This window comes from Canis lupus, chromosome 26 (genome assembly GCF_048164855.1).
Source record: "Canis lupus baileyi chromosome 26, mCanLup2.hap1, whole genome shotgun sequence".
Classification (NCBI taxonomy): Eukaryota; Metazoa; Chordata; class Mammalia; order Carnivora; family Canidae; genus Canis; species Canis lupus.
Window position 1 is genome coordinate 20,555,552 of NC_132863.1, and position 23,545 is coordinate 20,579,096.

Sequence of the window (23,545 nt, forward strand, 5' to 3'; positions counted from 1 at the left end):
TAAAATGTCCCAACTTTATTTACAACCAGACCCTTGGCTCCCACCCCACCCCAACTTCTCAGCTCAGCTCGGCTCTGAAGAAGCTGGATGAGCAGTGATGCTTCTGCCAAGCCTAGGGCTCAAGGAGATGTGCAGGGGGAGTCCCTCACTTCTTCTGGGCTTGTGCCCTAGCCCGCTGAATTTTGTCGGCTGTAGCCCCATCTGTGGCTCCAGTGCAGTGGGACAATACGAGGCTCAGCTCTGCTTCGTTCCGGTGCTCAATGGCCACATCTGCAGCCTGAGCCACATCCCTGTGGTTTGAGCAGGAGGGGAGAGGGTGTCAGGCTGCCCGAGGGCACAAACTGTGCTCCTCATCAGCCCACTGGCTTGACCACCCAGCACCCACAGGGTTCTCAGCTGACGTACCCAACGAGAAGCAAGGCCTTGACCTTCTGCTCGGGACCCACTCGGGAGGCATACTTCTTGGCCTCATACTTGTTGTGCTGCTTCATGCAGATCTCGACAAAGGGCTTAGGAGAAGGTGGGGAGAAGAAGATAAGGCAGAGCCTTCCTGTCCTCTCTTATGAACAAAAGCCCAATGGATGCATGGTCTCTGTGTATTTCATATACTCCTCCGTAATCCTATTCCAGCCCTGCCCTGACACACGTAGGATAGTTGTGATCTCAACAGTCTCAGGGCAGGAACCACCTACACCACAGGTTTGTTAGAGCCTTGAGACCAGTTTATGTCCATGTGGCCACTCCATGATACACTGCTATCCTCTCGCAATAGGAGTCTCTTGCCTTCTCAGGGCCTGTGTTTTCTCCCACAGCTGTCCTTACCCCACCCACCTGCCATACCACTGAATCACCTGCCACAGAAAACAAACCCCTTCGGTCTCCACTGCCTCCTGGACATGCCCTCCCAGTGCTCCTCCACCCACCACTCACACAAGACTTTCCCTTAGGCACATAGTGCCTGCTATGGGCCTCCTTGGAGAAAGCAGCTCATTCCCTCTCCGGCCAACATCTACAGGCTAACTCGGGCCCACTTGCCCACAGACCTGGCCCATAAATATGTGGACATGGGAAATACCTGCTAACTATGTGGGACAGCTGAATAGATGAAGGAATGGGACATCTGCCTATCCCAGAGCCTGGTCCCCTCCCCAGGACTACTCTCTCTGGAGGTGGGCTGGATGCAGGGCCCCTGCCTCACCAGGTAGCCAATGGGCGATTTCTTGCTCTTAGAAAATTTTTCTAGCTCCTCCCAATCTTCCAGATCTGCCAGGGCGGTCAGCTTCAGCCACCAGAGCCTGCAAAGAAGCTGGGTTTGCAAGTATTGTGGGACAGGCAGGTGGTCCCAGGATTAAACCTTCTGGGCCCAGCCCTCATCTACCTCTTGTCCGGAATGCGGAAGTCACGTGCCAGCTGCTCTGCACGCTTGCTGTGGCCGCCCAGGATGAGGGTGGTGACTGTGTCGTGCAGAGACAAGTCCACGAAGTGGCCCCCCAGCTCATCTTCCAGGCGCCGCTGCAGCCGCAGGAGCCGCATTTGATCCTCCGTGGCCTGGGGCGGAGATGGAGCAGAGATGAGGCCAGATGGGGCTGGATGGGGCCAACAGGGACAAGGAAGCAAGACGAGGCGCAGAGGAGGTTCTCAGAAAAGAATGAGGCAAACCTTGGCTGCAAACTCATTCTTGGCCTTGTAGAAGGCATCGGCTGCTGTCTGCAGAGCTGCGACTCGCCCCTCAATACGCTACAGGGGCAAGAAGGGAAGCCTGAGCTCATGGCACCAAAGATATTAGCCTTTCCTGTTCAGGCTACACTGCTCTCCCCAGTCCCCGGGCAACCAGGGCCAGCCTTCCCCACTGGGTGTACCACTGCAGTGCCCCTAGTGGGGAGGCTAGCTCCTCTGGGACCAACCACCATCCTGGTCACATATCTTCTTAGACTCTTCCACAACAGTGAGGACCAGATAGGGGTGTGTACCAAATAGGAGGCCCAGATCAGGAGTCCAACCCGAAGCTCAGCCCACAGGCCCCACCCACTCTGTGGACCTCAGACCTCCTCTGCAGCATAGCTGGCTCGGATGTGGAAGCTGCCCAGCTCCTGGTGGTTGTCATCCTGATTGTAAAGGTCCTTCAGTGTCTCTAGCTCCTGATGTTTGCAGAACTGGGGCCATGGACAGGCAGTCAGTCAGCAAGGCCAATTTAGGGGCTCGTGAGGCTCCATCCCCACCCCTACCCAGGGCACATACTTGTCGGTACAAACTCAGGGCCATGGGCTGGTTCCGAAGAGTCATGAAAAAATCTCCTCGGTTGAGCTCATTCTTCAGGTGCAGCAATACCGTGAACACTAAGGAACGATAAGACGGTGTGGAGACTCCAGCCTGGTCCCTTGGTTAGTTCAGAGGCCTCAGCCTTGGTTTCCCCCAAACCCTGCTCACCCAGATCAGTGTCCCCACTCTCGATAGCCTTGCTCAGTGCCAGTTTGCTCCTCTTCATCTTTAGGAGAAGGGGTACCTGCTCCCCAGAGCGTGGCTCATACTCCAGCAGCTGTGGGCAGGGAGAAAGGCACAGAGAGAAGGAGCTGGCCCGGGGGGCCTCATACCAATGTCAGGGCATCTGGGGAGGACTGGGCGCCCACACCTTGATGGCCAGCTCTGTGCGGCCACATCCATAGGCCCGTGCAGCAATGTCAGAGTAAGAGACGCCTGGTGTGTCCCCCAGTTTCTGGTTAATGGCCCGAGCAACATCCTCGTCAGACACGTCTTTCTGTTGCACCTGCAGATGGAGGGGGATTGTCACACACACCTGGATCTCACCTTTCACCCTCCCCCTTCAGCTCTGCACTTCGTGTTTCCTACATCTCATCAGGGCCTGGAATCCTCTAAATGCCTTGAACCCACATCCTCACCTTATAGCAGGCCCAGTGGGCCAGGATCCTGCTGACACCCTGCACTTCAGGAAGGCGCAGGTACTCGCAAATCTGAATCGCCAGGGGGTAAAGCCTCCGCAACACAAGCCTGGCAGGCAAGGGGATGAAGGGTACAGGGATGAGGTGGGATAGGAGAGGGCAGAGCGGCCCCAGCCTGCCCTCAGGCCTCCCAGCCCCCAAAGAAATGGATGAGGAGCCGTGACCACAAGAAACCACCAGAGGCTGTAATGCCTACCCACACATAGCCCTCCTCCCAGAACCCTGGGGCTTGCTGTACCTGTCCAGCAGCACCTGGATGGTGAGCTGCTTATATCTGCATTTTACTTGGTTAAGGATCCAGCTGAGGGGTGAGCCCTATTTGCCCAGGACTTTCAGGCAGCATTTTCAGCCCCCATCCCTGCCTCTTCCCCGGCCACCACTGGCTATAAACATCCTTGAAGCTTGCTTGAGGATACTGGCTATAAGTGAGGGGGATTCCGATGTGATAGTCCCGAATGGCATTTAGCACACGCAGGTCCTGACACATGCGCACGAAGCTGTCAGGTGGAAATTTGTCGAGGAAACACTTTCCAAAGGAGGCCGCCTAAGAAGAGTCAGAGGATGACAGAGGAGATCTTTACCACCACCCCCCACCTCCCCATCCCTCCTACCAGCACACTCCCTGCCCAGCAGCCCCTCCCCCCAGCCCTGCTGTCCAGGCCAACCCTGAGCAGACTCTTCTGCATGTCTGGCCGGTGCTCATGTCCCGCAGCCTCAATGCACTGCTGCACGGCCTGGGTCAGCTGGCCCAGCTCCTGGATCTCCCGTAGGTACTCATCTGCCTTTTGGCTCTCTTTCTGGGGGACAGAGAAAGTGTGCCAGGGATGGGGTGCCATGATAGAGAACAACCCCCATGTTTGGTTCCCCCATCCTTGACTGTGGTTCAAATGGGCTGGTATGGAGGGACTGCAGAGGCCAAAGCTCAAACCCCCTCAGCCCACAGTCCACCCGAGGTACCCATATACTCCCAACCCATATCAGCCCACAATTGCAGGAAGGGACCTTGACAGGAGCCCTGAATGGTGCCTGGGTTGGGGATAGCAGGGGTTCCCTGCACGTCCCCATTACCACATGGAGGACATCATATCACTCCTGTCTACCTGAGCTGGCTTTCCCCAGCCCAATGTCCTGCCTGGAGTCCTCTTTTGACAAGCAGCTCCTGGCTGAGTCTACCATGCCCAGGCAGAGGCACGGGGCGAGCCAATTAGGAAGGGAAAGGAGAACATCCTGGGGCCAAGGAAGAAGACCAGGGCTTTACCTCATACTCTTTCTGGGCCTCCAACAACAGTGCCCCGGGGGCCATTGAGGCAATTTTGAAGATCTCCTCGCTGGCCACTAGGGGAGGAAGTTGGTGAGTGTCGGGAGGGCAGGGAAACCTCAGCACTGCCTCAAGGCCCTGATCCCGCCCCAAGTCACACTGTGTTCTGGGAGGGCCTCACCTGGAACCTCATGCAGGAACTCGTGGGTGCTACGAGAGAAGATGCGGACCCCATCCAGCTCAGGCACCAGGTAGGAGTCTTCATCCAGCACAAATCTGAGCTTGGTCAAGGTTCCCAAGAGCACGCAGAAACGGGGCAGGGCAGGTGACCCTTCCTCTCCTTTTCCCTCCCACCCCCACAGGAGCCCTCCAAGGATACTGGATGCTCTCGGGTGCATCACCCACCACCATTAGACGCCTCTCCCATGCCACCACGACAGCCCTCTCTTTGCTGCGAGGACGGCTGCACCTGTGGACAGCATCACACACACATCTATGACACACACAGGACATTGGGCCCATGGCCACGTCTCCTGCTGTCCCCTTTCACTGCTTATGTTGCTTTACCTTGAGATAGCCCTGCACATGCATGCTGCTCCCTAACCCGTTCCTCTGACATTGGCTTCCTTCTCCCCCTGTGCTGTCAGCTCCCAGGGGCATCTGGGGCCCACAGAGGGGCCAGGGTTTCCCTCAAGTAAGCCCTGGCAGAGATGATAAGATGCAAGCTCCACCTGGCTTGACCAGTAGACAGGATGAATCAAAGTGTTTTAGGAAACAAGGCTGCACCCACTCCCAGCATGACCCCCATGCTCACCAGACCATCTGCTTCGGGGGGGCCCGGATGTTGCAGTTGAACTCACACAGCTTCTCCTGAAAAGGTGCAGGGAATATCACGGCCCTGTCCCAGGAGTCACCAATCTAGTTAAAAAGCTCTTCCCCCACCACTAACAGATCTTTCCTGGATAAGGCAGGGTGCCCCATGTTGTCCAAGGATCACACCTTGAGTGATGATGTCCCCATCCAGATGTAGCCTGTGTCTGTGAAGAGTGCCAGATGTCGGTAGGTGAAGGAGACAGCCATCTGCAGGAAGCTGCTCACTCCTGGGGCCAGGCCAGGGAGCGTCTGAGACAGGCCAGGGAGGACACAAGATCTTTTTTCAGAGCTTCCCCCATCGCCTCCCCCAACCCTTCCATTTCACTCCCACTCAGGGCCCTCACCACTGCGGAGCAGGCTGCGTGGTCGAGGAGGTAAAGATCAGGCCCCACAGCCAGAAGAATGTGTGCAACTCGGTCCTGGCACAGTGTGGTCCAGCATGAGGGTGCACTCTGCAGACCTGTGGCCAGGGAGGCGGACAACTTCCAAATGACCAAAGCCCACAGCTTCTGCCTCTGTTGGCCCCACAGACTGGATGCCCTTCTGTGGGCACTGAAAGGCTATCTTAGGGATGTCAGGGCTTACCTGGCACCTCTGGCATCCGGCGAAGCTTAAGATCTCCCACGTTGGCACTGAGGGTGAAGCGGTGGGCCCCGGTGAGGATGGCCAACCCTGAACCAAACTCAGTATGGAAGATCCGGGCATCTAGAACTCGGTTCTGGAGCACCTCCTGGGAAGAGGGGCTGTGGGTTGAGGGAGCCAGAGTCACAAATTCCACCCCTTTCCCCAGCCCCCTGAGGCCCCTACATTGCCCATGCTGAAGTGTCTCCGGAAGTCACCATGAAGTCCGTAAACCAGTACTACACCATCTTCCTGCACGCAGAGCAGCTCCTCCTCAGCTGACCAGCCGAGGGACACCACGGGCCCACTCTTCCACTGTAGAGGAGAGGGAGGTTCCTGAGGCTGTCCTTAGGACATAGATGCAGCCCAGCCCCAAGATGGGTCAGGAGTGCTCACCAGCAGACTGGCCAGAGGCAGGCCAGAAGCAGAGTAGATCTCAAGCACTGGCCGTATGCTTGCAGCCTTCTCCTTCCGCCATGGGTTCCTCAAAAGAGCTGTAATTTAAGCAGAGATTTTCTGTCTAGCTCCCCAGGTCCACCCCAAAGGAAGCAAGCTTCATGAGAACCAAAATTTAAATCATCTTGGCAGGGGGTGAGAGGTGGGAAGGAAAGAGGGCTGGCACACATTAGCAAGAACAACCCAATAGCAAGGCCCCCAGGAATCACGGACATTGAGTTCACCCCATTGTCCCAGAACACACAGTGGTAGAGGCGTGACATACCAATAGGGCCTCCATAGGGCGCAGCAGCTACCAAGCAGTCCCTGAGTTCCTCCTTCAGGTCCCAGTCCATGCTGTACAACTCATATTTCCTGCCCATATAGAGGCAAGCAGAAATTAGCCTTCAAATGACCCTGCATCCACATGGGAGTGAGCCCAGAGGAACCCCTACAGCCTCTATTTGTCCTTCACAGAACAGTCTGTGAAACAGGCCTCCCACAGGTGGGAGAGGGTGATGATTGGAAACAGCTCGGGCAACGGACCACATGCATGCTTAGGAATGGCAGACGACAGAGCAGAGGGTGTTAGCAGGCCAGGCTGTGGTTCTTAGGGCAAGGGTCCATGGATGGCAGGAGCTTCTGGCACAAAAGATAGGCTGTGGGGCCAATATCCAGGGCACAAACTAAGGTAGGACTAGGGTTGGGTGGTTGGCTTGGGCCTGCATTCAGGGTCTCTCAGGGCAGTCAGCTTTTCTTCTATTTCTGGTTCTTAACACCAAAGCGGGTCGTAGGCTTTATAGACCTCAACACTTGCTGATCATGAACTCAGTTTTATTTATTTATTTTTTTATTTTCTTAAATTTTATTTATTTGTTCACGATAGACGTAGAGAGAGAGAGAGCCAGAGACACAGGCAGAGGGAGAAGCAGGCTCCATGCCAGGAGCCTGACGTGGGACTCGATTCTGGGACTCCAGGATCACACCCTTGGCCAAAGGCAGGCGCCAAACCGCTGAGCCACCCAGGGATCCCCTGAACTCAGTTTTAGAGGTACTGAGTTAGCAGTGCTTGAAAGAAATCCCAGAGGAGCTCATCAGTGAGTCCAGAGCTGCGGGGACAGAGTCCTGGGCTGGAATGTCAATATCTGAATGTTCAGCTTATGTGAAGTAACAGAAATCACAAGCTGGCATGAGATGACTGCAATCTGAGACGGCCTTGGGTCACCAAGAGTGTGTGCATCATGAAGATGAAGTAGGAGGCCTGAGGCATGCCATCATTGGATGGCTGGAGGTAGGGAAAAGGGGATGGAAAAGGAGTGGGCATTATCCCAGGAAGCCAAGAGAAACCAGTATTTAAGGGGAAGGGGAGTGTTTCCTCTAGTATCATTTCAGAAGCCTTCCTGATAAAAAAAAAAAAGTCAGACAGATGCCTACCATTATCTTCTATTGACATTCTTCTTAGGGTTCTAGCAAAATAATTTAAGAAAAAAAAATAGAGGTTTATATTTTGGAGTTTGCTGCTATTCACAAATAACGTGATTGTCTACTTAGAAAATCCAAAGCAGGGGATGAGTAATGAACAAGAGAGCTCAGGAGGGTAGTCAACAAAAACCTACATATTTTCTATGATAAATTTTCTATATCATAACAAAAATCAATTAGAATATAACTTTAAAAGATCCTAAAATCATGATAGCAACAAAATTATGATATGTAAGAACAAACCTAAAAAAATTTTTTACAAAACAAAATCATGGGTGAGGGATGCCTGGGTGGCTCAGGGGTTGAGCGTCTGCCTTCAGTTCAGGTCATGATCCCAAGGTTCCAGGATCAAATCCCACATCGGGCTCCCCTCAAGGAGCCTGCTTCTCCCTGTGCCTGTGTCTCTGCTTCTCTCTCTGTGTCTCTATGAATAAATAAATAAAATCTTTTTAAAAAATAAATTCATGGGGGGGAGAAAAGAGAGGTGAACCAGGAAACTTAACTATAGAGAATAAACTAAGGGTGACTAGAGGGGAGCAGGTGAGGAGAAAGGGTTAAATAGGTGATGGGGATTAAGGAGTACACTGCTGTGATGGGTACCAGGTGTAAACTCTACACTTGAAACTAACATTACACTCTATGTCAATGAACTGGAATTTAAATAAAAACTTGAGGGATGCCTGGGTGGCTCAGCAGTTGAGCATCTATCTGCCTTTGGCTCAGGGCATGACTCCAGAGTCCCAGGATCTAGTCCCACACTGGGCTCCCTGCAAGGAGCCTGCTTCACCTTCTGTCTGCCTGTGTCTCTGTCTCTCTCTCTCTCACTGTGTCTCTCATGAATAAATAAATAAAAAAAAAAAAAAAAAAAAAAACGGGATCCCTGGGTGGCGCAGCAGTTTGGCACCTGCCTTTGGCCCAGGGCACGATCCTGGAGACCCGGGATCGAATTCCACGTCGGGCTCTCGGTGCATGGAGCCTGCTTCTCCATCTGCCTATGTCTCTGCCTCTCTCTCTCTATCATAAATAAATAAAAATGTTTAAAAAAAAAAAACTTAAAAGAAGGGGCGCCTGAGTGGCTCAATCAGTTGGGTGTCTGCCTTTGGCTCAGATCCTCATCCCAGGGTTCTGGAATCAAGCCCTGTGTCGGGCTCCCGGCTCAGCGGGAAGTCTGCTTTTCCCTCTGCTTCTGCCCTTCCCCCCTGCTCTCTCTTTTTTTAAAAAAACATTTTATTTATTTATTCATGAGAGATACACAGAGAGAGAGGCAGAGACAAAGCCAGAGGGAGAAGCAGGCTCCTTGCAGGGAGCCTGATGCGGGACTCGATCCTGAATCCCGGGATCACGCTCTGAGCCAAAGGCAGACAATGCTCAACCACTGAGTCACCGAGGCATCCCTCTCTCTCTTTCAAATGAATAAACTCTTTAAAAAAAAGTGAAAGAAAAATATAGTTAAAAAAAATTTAAAAAATCAAATCAAATCAAAGTTTACTCAAGGATATGGAAGACATGGAGAAACATCCCAAAATGATCTATGAATGCATAAGAATTCCAATAACATTTTTTAGGGAGGTGGAAGCACAAATTGATTCTTTTCTTTTTATGTAGGCTCCATGCCCAGCATGGGGCCAAGGAAGGGCTTGAAGTCATGACCCTGAGATCGAGAGAGACCTGGGCTGAGATCAAGAGTCAGAGGCTTAACTGACTGAACCACCCAGGCGCCCCAGCACAGACTGATTCTAAAACTCACTTGCAGGGCAGCCTAGGTGGTTCAGTGGTTCAGCGCCACCTTCAGCCCAGGGTGTGATCCTGGAGACCTGGGATCGGGATCGAGTCCCACATCAGGCTTCCTGCATGGAGCTTGCTTCTCCCTCTATCTGTGTCTCTGCCTCTCTCTCTCTCTGTGTCTCTCATGAATAAATAAATAAATAATCTTTAAATAAATAAATAAATAAATAAACTCACAGAAAAAACAAGTATCATCTTAAACATAAAATGCTGGAAAATATTTTTAAATATTTTGAAAATAAGTGAACAGATCTATATCAGATATCAAATACACTATGTAAAAATAAAGTCATTTAAAACTGTTGTCTTGGCACAGGAAGAAGCAAATAGATTGATGGAAGAGAAAAAGAGTCCAGAAAAAGAACTGGGAACTGAGCATGTAATAAAGATGGCATTTCAAATTGTTGCAAATTGATCCTTGAAATGAGACAATGGGCCATATGGGAAGAATTGCAATAAACACTATTTCATTACTTAATCTCTACAATAAAATATTTTCCAGATAGAATTTAAGATTTAAGTGTTAAAGAAATATATAAAGCCATCTCAGAAGAAATCTTGGCTATTTTTACACTCTCAAAATAGAAACAATTTGTAAGCACACTATATAACCCAGAAGTCACAGAAAAAGAACAAGTCTAAATAAAAAGGACTTCTGTATACTTCTCTATATAAAAGGGCAAAAACAATACATGTTTTATATTTGCCTCTATTTGAAAAACAAGAAGTTCTGAAAAGATTTCTAAGAATCTAGTAACTGGTTATTGGTAGGTGAGGGGTGGAATCAGCTGAATAAAGACAGGGACGGATAGGAATAAGACTTTGAGTTTTTAAATCATATTAATGATTATTAGAATGAGTAATGTTAAAAAACTGTTATACACTAAAAAAATTCATGGAAAACAAACTAGGAAGACAAATGAAAAGGGAAAAAATGTTTGTGATATATATGGAGAAAAGGTACTTTTCTTAAAAACACAAAAGGCTCTAATTTTTTTTTTTTTAAGATTTTATTTATTCATTTGAGAGAGAGCAAGAGCAGGGAGGAGAAGCAGAGGGAGAAGCAGACTCCCCACTGAACAGGGAGCCAGACTCAGGGCTCGATCCCAGGACCCTGAAACCATAACCTGAGCTGAAGGTAGACGTTTAACCAACTGAGCCACCAGGTGCCCCAACTCTAATTAATTTTTGAAAATAAATATAAAACCAGGGATCCCTGGGTGGCGCAGCGGTTTGGCGCCTGCCTTTGGCCCAGGGCGCGATCCTGGAGACCCGGGATCAAATCCCACGTCGGGCTCCCCGTGCATGGAGCCTGCTTCTCCCTCTGCCTGTGTCTCTGCCTCTCTCTCTCTCTCTCTCTCTCTCTGTGTGACTATCATAAATAAATTTTAAAAAAATTAAAAAAATAAAATAAAATAAATATAAAACCAAAAGAAAAATGGTCAAAGTCTATAATCATATTATTTTACATTAAAATATTTAAGAACTAAATAGGGGCACCTGGGTGGCTCAGTTGGTTAAGCGTCTGCCTTCTGTTGGGGTCATGATCCTGGGGTACGGGGATAAAGCCCCTTGTTTTTTTTTTTATTAAATTTTTTTTTTTTTTTTTTTTTTTTATTTATGATAGTCACACAGAGAGAGCGAGAGAGGCAGAGACACAGGCAGAGGGAGAAGCAGGCTCCATGCACCGGGAGCCCGACGTGGGACCCGATCCCGGGTCTCCAGGATCGCGCCCTGGGCCAAAGGCAGGCGCCAAACCGCTGCGCCACCCAGGGATCCCAAAGCCCCTTGTTAGATAGGGAGTCTGCCTCTCCCTCTCCCTCTGCCCCTGCTCATGTTCTCTCTCTTGCTCACTGGATCTCAAATAAATAAAGTCTTTAAAACAACAACAAAAACAACAAGGGATCCCTGGGTGGCACAACAACCACAACAACAACAGCAAGGGATCTCTGGGTGGCTCAGCAGTTGAACGTCTGCCTTCCGCCCAGGGCGTGATCCTGGAGTCCCAGGATCGAGTCCCGCATCAGGCTCCCTGCATGGAGCCTGCTTCTCTCTCTGTCTCTCTGCCTCTGTGTGTGTGTGTGTGTGTGTGTGTGTGTGTGTGTCTCATGAATAAATAAATAAGGGCAGCCCTGGTGGCACAGCGGTTTGGCGCTGCCTGCAGCCTGGGGTGTGATCCTGGAGACCTGGGATCGTGTCCCGCGTCGGGTTCCCTGCGTGGAGCCTGCTTCTCCCTCTGTCTGTATCTCTGCCTCTCTCTCTCTCTCTGTGTCTCTATGAATAAATAAATAAAATCTTTTTAAAAAATTAATAAATAAAATCTTTAAAAAACAAAAAACAGAAAGCCCTTGAGAAAATATAAGCTAATGTTTTTATAATATAAACTAGGAAAGTCTTTCAGAGCAAAACACAAAATTATCAAATGATAGATTTTATTACATAAAAATTAAAACTCTGGGGCAGCCCCGGTGGTGCAACGGTTTGGTGCCGCCTGCAGCCCGGGGTGTGATCCTGGAGACCCGGGATTGAATCCCACATCGGGCTTCCTGCATGGAGCTTGCTTCTCCCTCTATGTCTCTGCCTGTGTCTATAAATAAATAAAAAAATCTTTAAAAAAAAATTAAAACTCTGTACATTAAAAGTGAATACAGGGATCCCTGGGTGGCTCAGCGGTTTAGCACCTGCCTTTGGCCCAGGGCGCGATCCTGGAGTCCCGGGATTGAGTCCCACATCAGGCTCCCGGCATGGAGCCTGCTTCTCCCTCCTCCTGTGTCTCTGCCTCTCTCTCTCTCTCTGTCTATGATGAATAAATAAATAAATCTTAAAAAAAAAAAAAAGTGAATACACAAGAGTCAACCAACCTATGTGAGAAGATATTTATAATGCTTCTAACAAAGGATTAATATGAAGACCATGTAAAGAGCTCCTTTACACACCAATGGAAACAACACAATGGAAAAGTAGTCAAAGAATATGAAGACATATCTACGGAGTATGTAAATATGAATTTAAGATTATTTTTTATGGGGTGCCTGGGTGGCTCAGTTGGTTAGGCGTCACCTTTGGCTTGGGTCATGATCTCAAGGTCCTGGGATTAAGCCCTGCATCAGGTTCCCTGCTCAGCGGGGCCCTGCTTCTCCTTCTCCCTTTGCCTCGCCTCCTGCTCCTCTCTCTCTCTTGCTCACTCTCTCTTTCAAATAAATAAATATCTCTTTTTAAAAATTATTTTTTATGGGGATCCCTGGGTGGCGCAGCGGTTTGGCGCCTGCCTTTGGCCCAGGGCGCGATCCTGGAGACCCGGGATCGAATCCCACGTCGGGCTCCCGGTGCATGGAGCCTGCTTCTCCTTCTGCCTATGTCTCTGCCTCTCTCTCTCTCTCTCTCTCTCTCTCTCTGTGTGACTATCATAAATAAATAAAAAATTAAAAAAAAAATAAAAATAAAAATAAAAATTATTTTTTATGGTTTGGCCATCTGAATGCCAAAAAAAATAAGGGGATAGGAGCATCCAATATTGCTGAAGATGTGGGAAAATGCACATTTTCCCACATATTAAGTGGGTATATAAACTGGTTCAGGCCTTATGGAAGAAAAATGAAGGGCTATCTCTCCAAATTTTAAATGTGCACACCCTCTGACTTAGCAACTTCCTTCTAAGATTCTAACTTACAAAAGTACTTGCACGAGCATACAAACATATGAATTGATTGCAGCACTATTTAGAATTTAAGAAGTTCTCCTCCAAATCATAGAAAGGCTTCCTCAAAATGGGGCTAGTTAGGGATGCCTGGGTGGCTCAGCGGTTGGTGTCTGCCCGTGACTCACGGCATGACCCTGGAGGCCCGGGATTGATTCCCACATTGGACTCCCTGCATGGAGCCTGCTTCTCCCTCTGCGTATGTCTCTGCCTCTCCCTCTCTGTGTCTCTCATGAATAAATAAATAAAATCTTAAAAAAAAAAAAAGTGGGGCTGGTTAAATAAACTATGGGATGCCTGTTCTGGGGGAATATTATGTGGCCACTAGTAAGGTGAGCCTGTGTACTGACATGAAATGATCTCTAGATGTCCCGTTAAGTAAGAAAAAAAAAAAAGTAAGCTGCAGCTCAATAGGAACCATATGAACGCATTTATTTTATACAAAAACCGAGCACGTATTTTTGACCAGCATATTTACATATAACTACACGTATGTATGTACATACATAGAAAAACAGAGACAGGAAGCTGCACTGAGCCAGAGACAGTGGTTACCTGTGGGGAAAGTGGTGAATGCAGGGATGTTGGAAGACTGTCAATTTTCAGATTTTTGCATTACTTGAATTTTTGATAACACATATGTAGTTTTTGACCTTTCCGTGATAGCAGACAGCATTTCTTTAGGCCTTTCTCCTTCACTGTGTGATCTTAATCTTCCTCAGTAGAGGGCACTTGGAGGAATCCTGCCTGAGGAAGGAGCTCTCTGACTGCTTCCAGTCCAGGCAGAGCTGGCCAGTAGCCAGGGTATGAGGACATCTCATGGTGCTCCGCCTCAGTTACGCAGCAGCAACCTCAGAGGTTCTCCCGGAATGGAGATCACCTTCCCACCGCTCCCTGGACAGACACCACACTCCTAGTCTCCTGCCCACACTACTTCTTGGGCTGCCAAGATGCCTGTCCGCTGGCCACCCTGCCTGAGCCCTTGCATTTCCACTGACCCCCCCTGGCACACTTGGGCATCCAGTTTTTGTCTGTGGGACTCAGGCTACAGACACCACATGCTCTAGGGTACCTGTCTGCACCAGCGGCCCCATTCTGTCCTTTGCCCATATGCTTGGCCACCAGCTGCAGCTCACCTGTGTCCCCCTACCTCTGAACTCGAGAGAGTTACTTCTTGCTTGCCCAGCAACTATGGACAGCTCTGGCACAAAACTTGCTTTCTAGTGAGCTACAATTTTATTTTCTCCATCAAGATCTGAACCCCAATGTGGGGAGGGGGCTTCCCTTCCAAGTTTGTCATTCCTTGGGCACACTCCCTCAGCCCTAGGTGATTATACAAAATTTTCATATGTCTTACTCTTTTAAAAATATTTATTTATTTATTCATGAGAGACACAGAGAGAGGGGCAGAGACATAGGCAAAGGGAGTAGCAGGCTCCCTGTGAGCAGCCTGATGTGGGACTCAATCCCAGGATCCCAACCTGATCCAAAGGCAGACACTCAACCACTGAGCCACCCAGGCATCCCTAGCTATTCTCTTATCACAGTTTAATAATTCTTTATATTTACCAAACTTTCTCAGGTTAAGTCTCCCGACTGAACCCAAACTGATATAAATTGGGGGCAGGGAGTGGTCCAGAAGACAGCCCCCTAAAGATGTGATTTGGGGATTGGTTTGATTGTGTGTTTGGGCCTGAGTGCAGTACTGAGCTTCCTGTCATGGGAAACAAATGCTAGTCACCTACTGCATGCAATGGCATCACAGTTAATCAAGCCTGCAGTTTACTGTGGTGAAATGCCAAGTCAAACATGCACCTTTGGAGTGACTTCTGTGCCTGACCATATGGTAGTAATGATGATTATAAGGGCTGGGGGATGGGCTTGGTTATTGTGAGTGCACTTGGACAAAGAGAAAATGACAAGCTTGGGTCCATTAACTTTCAGCTCAAGACATGGCTCTGAGAAGTAGAAAGCTTCCATAACAGCCCTAAGAGAATCTCTTAGTTCTTATAGCCACACAGCTGCTACTGCTAAAAATCAAACACAAAATGTAATTGCGTGGGTTGTTAAATTATAATAGTTGAATTCACCAACACACGATTTTTCATGTGAAAGTTAACAGCAGGGATCCCTGGGTGGCGCAGCGGTTTGGCGCCTGCCTTTGGCCCAGGGCGCGATCCTAGAGACCTGGGATCGAATCCCACGTCGGGCTCCCGGTGCATGGAGCCTGCTTCTCCCTCTGCCTGTGTCTCTGCCTCTCTCTCTCTCTCTGTGACTATCATAAATAAAAAAAAAAAAAAAAAAAAAAAAGTTAACAGCATTGATCAGGAAAAGAATTGGAACCTGAAAATTGGCAACAGTGGAAGTAGCTTGCCTTGCTGTGTCCACGGAAACTAGCCTTCCACTGCTTGAAAACCCTGTGATAATCTCATGTCTTGGGAGCCTCCCTTCTGGGGAGGCTGGCCTGGCTAACACTACTGCTGAATAGCTAATCTGGCAACAGTAAAGACTAGTATCTGGTCCCAATATGGCACCATTCCTGGGGGTACCAGCCTGCAAGCTGATTATATATAACTTGACAAGGAAGAATGTGGCCATTAGCATTCAAACCCACTGGTCAATCTCAACTTTGCTCATAGTGGACAATCTGATATAAGATGCTTCATGATGTGGGCACCTGGGTGTCTCAGTGGTTGAGCGTCTTGCCTTTGGCTCAGGTCATGATCCTGGGGCCCTGGGATCGAGTCCCACATTGGACTCCCACAGGAAGCCTGCTTCTCCCTCTGTCTGTGTCTCTGCCTCTCTGTGTGTGTGTCTCATGCATAAATAAAATCTTTTTAAAAAAAAAAAAGATGCTTCAAGATATGATGCTGCATAAATACCACAGCATCACCTATGAAACGGTTCTGCCAAAAAGTTCAACCCTGAATCTATTCAAGCCTCTAGATCTAAAACACAGTTTCAGGAAATACAGGATATGACAGAGAATAAAGTTCAAAGGCACCACAGGGAAACAATGGGACAAATCCAGAAAGTGATTTGGTCTCTTAAACAAGTCAATGTTGGAACGCCTGGGTGGCTCAGCGGTTGAGCATGCCTTTGGCTCAGGGTATGATCCCGGGGTCCCGGGATCAAGTCCTGTATCGGGCTCCCTGCATGAAGCCTGCCTATCCCTCTGCCTACGTCTCTGCCTCTCTGTGTCTCTCATGAATAAATAAATAAAATCTAAAAAAAAAAACAGAAAACAAAACAAAAAACAACACAACAAACCACACAAGTCAATGTCATGAAAATAAAAGATAAGGGTGGGAGTGGGGATAATAACATTCAAATTTACAAAACACTCAGGGCACCTGGGTGACTCAGTGATTGGCCATCTGTCTTTGGCTCAGGTTGTGTTCCCAGGATCCTGAGATTGAGTCCCACAGGCAGGCTCTCTGCGGAAACCTGCTTCTCCCTCTGCCTATGTCTCTGCATCTCTCTCTGTCTCTCATGAACAAATAAATAAAAATCTTAAAAAAAAAAAAAGTTTACAAAAGAATTAAGAGAGGTAAGCAAACGAGTAATTCTAGTTTGGGTCTTGGTTTGAACAAACTGGTTATAAAAAGACCCTTTGAAGACAACTGGAGAAGGCTGAATAAGGACTGGTTGTTAGACGATTTTAAATGTTAATTTTATTAGGTATGAAATAGTACTGTAAAAAAGAAAGAAAGAGGGATCCCTGGGTAGCGCAGCGGTTTGGTGCCTGCCTTTGGCCCAGGGCGCGATCCTGGAGACCCGGGATCGAATCCCACATCGGGCTCCCGGTGCATGGAGCCTGCTTCTCCCTCTGCCTGTGTCTCTGCGCCTCTCTCTCTCTCTGTGACTATCATAAATAAATAAAAATTAAAAAAAAAAAAAAAAAGAAAGGAAGAAAGAAAGAAATAGTATTGTAGTTTTATAGGAAAGACTACCTTTTTATTCATTTTATTTTTTAAAAGATTTTATTTCTTCATAAGTGACAGAGAGAGAGAGAGAGGCAGAGACACAGGCAGAGGGAGAAACATGCTCCATGTAGGGAGCCTGACATGGGACTTGATCCCGGGTCTCCAGGATCATGTCCTGGGCTAAAGACGGTGCTAAACCATTGAGTCACCCGGGCTGCCCAAGACTACCTTTTTATAGGAAAAAATGTCATTTTTTAAAAGTGATACACATTGACATTATACCTGTAACATACCTTTTTCTTTTAAGTAATTTCCACACACAACATGGGGCTGGAACTTAGGACCCTGAGATCAAGAGCTGCATGCTCTATAGACTGAACCAGCCAGGCACCCCTATAATTTACTTTAAAATACAACAGAAAGGGACCCCTGGGTGGCTCTCTTGGGCGTCCAACTCTTGGTTTTGGCTCAGGTCATGATTTCAGAATCTTGGGATCAGCCCCGTGTCATAGTCAATGCAGAGTCTGCTTGTCTCTCTCCTTCCTCTTTTGCCTGCGCCCCCCCTCCCCCCGCCCTTGGCTCTCTCTCAAATAAATAAAATCTTTTAAAAAAGCAAAATACAACAGAAAAAGTATTTAATTCAAAAGATGTGTCCGAAAAAAATAAATAAAAAGATGTGTCCGGAGTCGGTTTTTAAATAGTCCCAAAAAAGCGTGTATAAGAGAGGGAAGAGAAAGATGAAAAGAAAATTAGTGTTGCTCTTTATTGCAACTAGGTGAGGAGTACGTGGGTGTCCATTAAATTGCTCTTACTGCTTATGTATAGTTGAACTTTTTCTTAATAAAATATTTTAACTTCCAGAGTGTTGAAGCAAATATTCCAATATAACAACAATTTTTAAGCCCAAGTGATGATGCTGTGTATTCACTCTACTCTTCTACTTTGTTGTATACCTGAAAATGTTCCTGGTAAAAGGTTAAATTCAATTCCCAAGAAAGAAGTGAGGACTCATCTCTATCAAGTGTTCTAGGAAGGCCTCAGATGAGGCCTAAGATCTGTCCACTGAAGTGTCAGATTGTCATGAAAAATAGGGTTGTCAGACCAGAGTAAATGGTCTTCAGGAAGAGAGAAAACAGAAGCAAATATAGATGGTGGCCTTTGGACCTTTGGCTAGAGCATAGAGGAGAAAGATATGGTGAGAAGAAGGGACCTGTGGAATGGGGGAAGTTTATTTTTTTGTTAGGATGGGGAGATACAGATCAAATTTCTAGGACCCATCCCAGAGATAATGCAGTAGTAGGTCTGACCATGGACGCTCCAGCAGGATGCTAAGACCAGGACGACCATGACTTAGCCAGCATCTCAGGTGATCCTGATGCAAGGGGTCCTGAACAGCAGCTGGAGAAACACTGTGGCTGAGGAAGGATATGGGTGGGTGGCATATAGCTTCTGGGAGGACAGGGAAACGGGGATATCTCTCATCAGGCCAGGTTTGGTAGGGGGGAGCCTAGGCCCTCAAAGACTTCCAGTTCTCGCAGGAGCACAAGATGATGTCAGCTGTTAGGAGGAGGAGCCAAGGAGATTATGATTATTTTAATTGTTTCTTTGTGTAATCTTTTAAAAGGAAAAGAAGAGTCCTTGTGATACATGTAGGCTGAACCCCCGACCCCGCCATAAGAGGACTAGGAGGGCCCAGTTGAGGCTGGTGGGCATCGATTTGCTGCAGGCCCAACCTGCCTGGCAGCACTTAACAGTAGCCTAGGCACAGGTAGAGATGATGAGTGGTTGGTACACTGGGAGGTGGCTCTGTGCCAGGCAGGGAAACCAAAGACAAAGGAACAAGGTTGTCAGGGAAAAGGCAAAAAACTGAAAGGACTATGCCTGTATTCCAAGCTGGACAAGAAAGGACACATTTATAGAAGGGGACTCTAAAAAAAAAAAAAAAAAAAAAAATAGAAGGGGACTCTGCACACATATATGAGAGAACAAAGCATTCCAGGGGTGGGGATCCCACCGAGGTTGAAGGACAGGTATATCCAGAGGTATCAGAGTATCAGTGAGGACAGTAGCTTATGGTCAGATAGGGGGCTGCCTGAATTCAATTTTTCAGAGGCAAAGCAGTTCTGAAAGAGCACAAGTGCAGAGTGAAGGGTGGCTGATGTAGATAAAATCACTTGGAGAGAGCTCATAGAACCATGAAACCAGGTTGCCACTTAAGTCAGTATGGAAAGCGGCAAGAGCTGGGATGCCCAGAAGGCTGTCCAATCAAATAGCCAGTGAGGGATGTGGTTGAGGAGGTTGGCAGCAACACAGACCTGGCTGGGAAGGAGGCAGAGTCCCTCTAAGGGGGATAGGAGTAAGGGTCAGGGAGTGAAGAGCAACAAAGCACAGACTGCCTCCCAAGGTCTTTGAAGTAAAGAAAGTGTCTCAGGGACAGTTGGGGGACTCAAGCTGTGCCTAGAGGGTGGTGTGGCATACGGATAGGCAGAGTGAAGGGCAGCAGGGAGGGAAGCTTCTCAGAAGAGCCTAGGGGTCTGGACTTTTGTAAGGACAGTCATACCTTCAATGAGAAGGCCAGTCACACCTTTCTCCTCTACACCCAGGACTGAGAAGTGGAAATCTCAGCAGCAGTAAACAACCCTGGATTCTAATACCAGGAAACCACTTGCAACTAAACCTTGCACCTCTCATAGCCTCAGTTCCAGCCCCCTCCAGGAAACAATAAAGAAATCCCTGTGGCTATGCAGCTGAGCTTGTGGAACAGTATGCCCCACCACAGTGTCAGAACACCTGTGTGAAAATTGATGATCTCCAGCCTTTGCCTCTATGGTCCAGGCTGAACTACTGGACCACTGGGGAGGAAGAGGCACATCAGATCTAGCCTTGGGAAATAATCTATTCCAATATCCTCAGGCCCAGGAAAGCCCATGGTCACCCCTGAAATCCCCTGAAATCAATTCACCCCTGAAACTGACTCCCAATTTGCCTCAAAAATAAGTACTCCTGGGGCTCCTGCTGGCTCAGCTGGTGAAACATGTAACTCTTTTTTTTTTTTTAAAAGGTTTTATTTATTTATTCATGACAGATACACAAAGAGGGAGAGAGAGAGGCAGAGACACAGGCTGAGGGAGAAGCAGGCTCCATGCAGGGAGCCCGACGTGGGACTTGATCCCGAATCTCCAGGATCCGGCCCTGGGCTGAAGGCAGCGCTAAACCGCCAAGCCACCCGGGCTGCCCGAAACATGCAACTCTTGATCTCAGAGTTGTGAGTTTGAGCCCCACATTGGATGTAGACATTACTTAAAAATAAAATCTTTAAAAAATAAAAATAAGTACTACTGACGGACTTCTGTACCTTGTTGCTAGAAATGTAGAATGGTGTAGCTGCCATGGAAAATAGCCTGATGGTTCTTCAAAAAAATAAACACAGAATTACATGTGATCCAGCAATTCTATTCAGGGTATATATCCAAAAGGACTGAAAATAGTCTCAAAGGGACATTTGTACACCCATGTTCAGAGCAGCATTATTCACAACAGTCATGAAATAAAAGTAACCCAAGTATCCACTGATAGATGAATGCATAAATAGTGTTATATACATACAATAAAATATTATTCAGCCTTAAGAAGGAATGAAATTTTGACACAGGCTACAATATGGACAAGCCTTGAGGACAGTATGCTAAGTGAAATAAGCCAGTCACAAAAAGGCAAATACTGAATGATTCCACTTACATGGGCTATCTATAGTAGTCAGACTCATAGAAACAGAAAACAGGATGGTAGCTACCAGGTCTAGAGGAGGGGGGAAAGTGGGGAGTCTATTATTTAATGGATATAGAGTTTCAATTTTGTGAGATGAAAAAATTCTGGAGATTTCATTGCACAACATGAATATACTTAACACTACTGAACTGTTAGAATGATTAAGGTAGTAAATTTTATGTTACATATATTTAACCACAATTTTTCTTAACCACAATTTTTTAAGGATGTATTTAGTTTTATTTAGTTTTTATTTTAGTTTTATTTTAGGAGAGGGGCAGAGGGAGAGAATCTCAGGCAGATGTCCCACTGAGTGGGGAGCCCAACTCAGGGCTTGGCCTCACAACCCTAAGATCACGACCTGAGCTGAAACCAAAAGTCAGATGCCCAACGGACTGAGCCATCCAGGCGCCTCTCATCACAGTATTTTAAAATGTTCATGATAGGGTAGCCCCGGTGGCGCAGCGGTTTAGCGCCCCCTGCAGCCCGGGGTGTGATCCTGGAGACCCGGGATGGAGTCCCACGACCTGCTCCCTGCATGGAGCCTGCTTCTCTCTCTGCCTGTGTCTCTGCCTCTCTTTCGCTCTCTCTGAATAAATAAACAAATAAATAAACCTTTAAAAAATAAAAAAATAAAATAAAATGTTCACGATAAATAATAAATAATAAATAATAATAATAATAATAATAATAATAATAATAATAAAAATAAAATGTTTAGGGACACCTGACTGGCTCAGTTGGTAGAACATGCAACTCTTGCCTTCAGGGGTGTTAAGTTCAAGCTCCACATTGAGTACAGAAACTACTTAAAAAGGAATGGCTCAGTGATTGAGTGGTTGAGCGCCTGCCTTTGGCCCAGGGCATGATCCTGGAGTCCCGGGATTGAGTCCCACGTCGGCCTCCCTGCATGGGGCCTGCTTCTCCTTCTGCCTGTGTCTCTGCCTCTCTCTCTCTCTCTCTCTGTATGTTTCTCATGAATAAATAAATAAAATCTTTTTTAAAAATTACTTAAAAATAAATCTTTAAAAAAATGTTTGTGTTTATATGTTACCTGGCCCAACCCCTACTAAAATAGTCAATCTCAGAATGCCTGGGTAGCTCAGCAGTTGAGCATCTGCCTTCAGCCCAGGGCATGATCCCAGGGTCCCAGGATCGAGTCCCACATTGGGCTCCCTGCATGGGGCCTGCTTCTCCTTCTGCCTGTGTCTCTGTCTCGCTCTCTGTGTCTCTCATGAATAAATAAAAATCTTAAAAAAAAAAAAAGTCAATCTCTTTTCTAAGAAGAGTTTAAGAAATACATAATATATCTTGTCTCCTTTCTCTTATAAGGGATGTTTCTTTTCTTTTTTTCTTTTTTCTTTTTTATAAGGGATGTTCCTAAAGTACCTAGTGTGTCCAAACTTTACTGGGCAACTACTATGGAACAGGCACTGTTCTAAAGATGCATTGGACATAGAGAGATAAACACAATCTTGGCCCTCGAGGAACTTAGTTTAGCAGAAGAAACCTATGCAAATACTGATCTACTGTGCCATTCATAACAGACGGTAATACTGGGCCATGTGAGGCCCAAAGCCAGCCGACTCTACTGCGATTGAATCAGGGAAGGTTTCAGAAAGAACTCTTGAACTAAGCCCTGAAAGAGGAACAAAAAATTCCCCAGTGAGAAAAAGTGGGCAAGACTGGTTGCAAACACGAGGAGCCATGAAATACCATGGTGTATTGATTGAGGTCCTGTAATTCTGTGCAACTGGAATACAAAACTTCGGTAGGAGGGGGCAGACGGAGGTGCAAATAGAGGCTGACTTTCAGGTGTTCCAACAGAAGGAATTTGTATTTTATCCTACAAAGAAGCGACGCCACTGAAAAATCCTTATCAGGCTAATGACGTGATCGGTTTACACTTCGGATCAACAGGCTAGGACCCTACGACTCCCGTGAGAGGCCTACCCCTGGCGGAGGGTCCTCACTTGCGCTGCCCCTGGATTCGCCCCCCTTCTCTCAGCCTTGGTTTGCTGTTACCCCGCCCGCCGCGCGATCCCGCCCCCCGCGGAGCGCCCCTGTAGTCCAACTTTGGCAGCACTTCCCCACAGAAGACTGGACACTCGCTGTCACCCGCAGGCCTTCTCCCTCAACGTGATCTGAGCCTTTCGGAGGCTGACAGATCTGGGTTTCAGTCTCGCGCTCTGCCCCTACTCGTGTGACCTCGGTGCTTGCCTCAGTTTCCTTTCTGGAGCCGGGGAAGGCCCGGCCCCTGGACATTAGGCGGCTGTACGTTAAGTGGTAGACGCCGGGGAAGAGCCGGCGAGGGGCGGACCCCAGCGCCCACAGTGTCGGGGGCGCGCGCCGCCGGCTCCGCCCGGAGACTCGAGTCGGTGGGCCAGCGAGGTAAGACGGGCCGTGGGCGGGAGGCGGGGGCAGCTCACCGGTAAAAGGCAGAGTCCCCGAGCGGGTTCCAGTTTGCCGTGTAGCAGTCCATGGCTGGTGCAGGCGGCGGCTGAGCAGCGCCGAGGGGACACCCGCCTAGCACGGGCTCCGGGCCGGCACTTCCGCTTCCGCCCGTCCGGGTCACGTGGCGAGGCTGCCGCCACGGCCATCACCACTGTGGGCAACTGTACTCGGCCGTCGCCGCCCCCCCGCCCACACCCGGGCCCGGTGCCCGCCGGGGTGGGCCGGGCCCCGGCTCCGGCCCCCCGGCTCCGGTCCCCCGCCGCGGCCTCCCCCGCCGCCTTCCTGTCGC

At 48.3% G+C, this 23,545-nt stretch overlaps 1 protein-coding gene across 4 annotated transcripts; it reads right to left on the minus strand.

The window, feature by feature from the left end:
• Nucleotides 1-23,386, minus strand: VPS16 (VPS16 core subunit of CORVET and HOPS complexes). Of its 4 annotated transcripts, XM_072800274.1 has the most exons (25): nucleotides 23,232-23,352; nucleotides 20,390-20,444; nucleotides 6,431-6,519; nucleotides 6,106-6,203; nucleotides 5,896-6,024; nucleotides 5,674-5,818; nucleotides 5,433-5,548; nucleotides 5,215-5,337; nucleotides 5,030-5,085; nucleotides 4,595-4,684; nucleotides 4,397-4,491; nucleotides 4,216-4,292; nucleotides 3,623-3,754; nucleotides 3,374-3,501; nucleotides 3,196-3,231; nucleotides 2,898-3,006; nucleotides 2,630-2,764; nucleotides 2,428-2,536; nucleotides 2,239-2,336; nucleotides 2,046-2,153; nucleotides 1,660-1,737; nucleotides 1,379-1,548; nucleotides 1,199-1,295; nucleotides 406-509; nucleotides 1-290 (listed from the first exon to the last, which is right to left on the minus strand). In XM_072800274.1, exons 3-25 carry the CDS (start codon nucleotides 6,498-6,500, stop codon nucleotides 146-148), a joined length of 2,448 nt encoding a protein of 815 aa, XP_072656375.1. In that variant the 5' UTR covers nucleotides 6,501-6,519; nucleotides 20,390-20,444; nucleotides 23,232-23,352; the 3' UTR covers nucleotides 1-145. The 4 variants fall into 4 exon arrangements, with proteins under 4 accessions (XP_072656375.1, XP_072656374.1, XP_072656377.1 ...); XM_072800273.1 differs by lacking the exon at nucleotides 20,390-20,444 and having other exon boundaries at nucleotides 23,232-23,386; XM_072800276.1 differs by lacking the exons at nucleotides 20,390-20,444; nucleotides 23,232-23,352 and adding an exon at nucleotides 11,598-11,680.
• Nucleotides 23,387-23,545: the final 159 nt, after the last annotated feature.

Bases quoted from the DNA above. Each gene is read 5' to 3' on its own strand.
- VPS16 (XM_072800273.1), bottom strand. From the start codon at position 23,284: ATGGACTGCTACACGGCAAACTGGAACCCGCTCGGGGACTCTGCCTTT. The intron at 5,819-5,895 runs GTAGGGGCCTCA...CCCTCTTCCCAG, and splicing joins GACACTTCAGCATGGGCAAT to GAGGTGCTCCAGAACCGAGT. The intron at 1,738-2,045 runs GTCTGAGGTCCA...TTGCCCCTGTAG, and splicing joins CCAGCTATGCTGCAGAGGAG to CGTATTGAGGGGCGAGTCGC.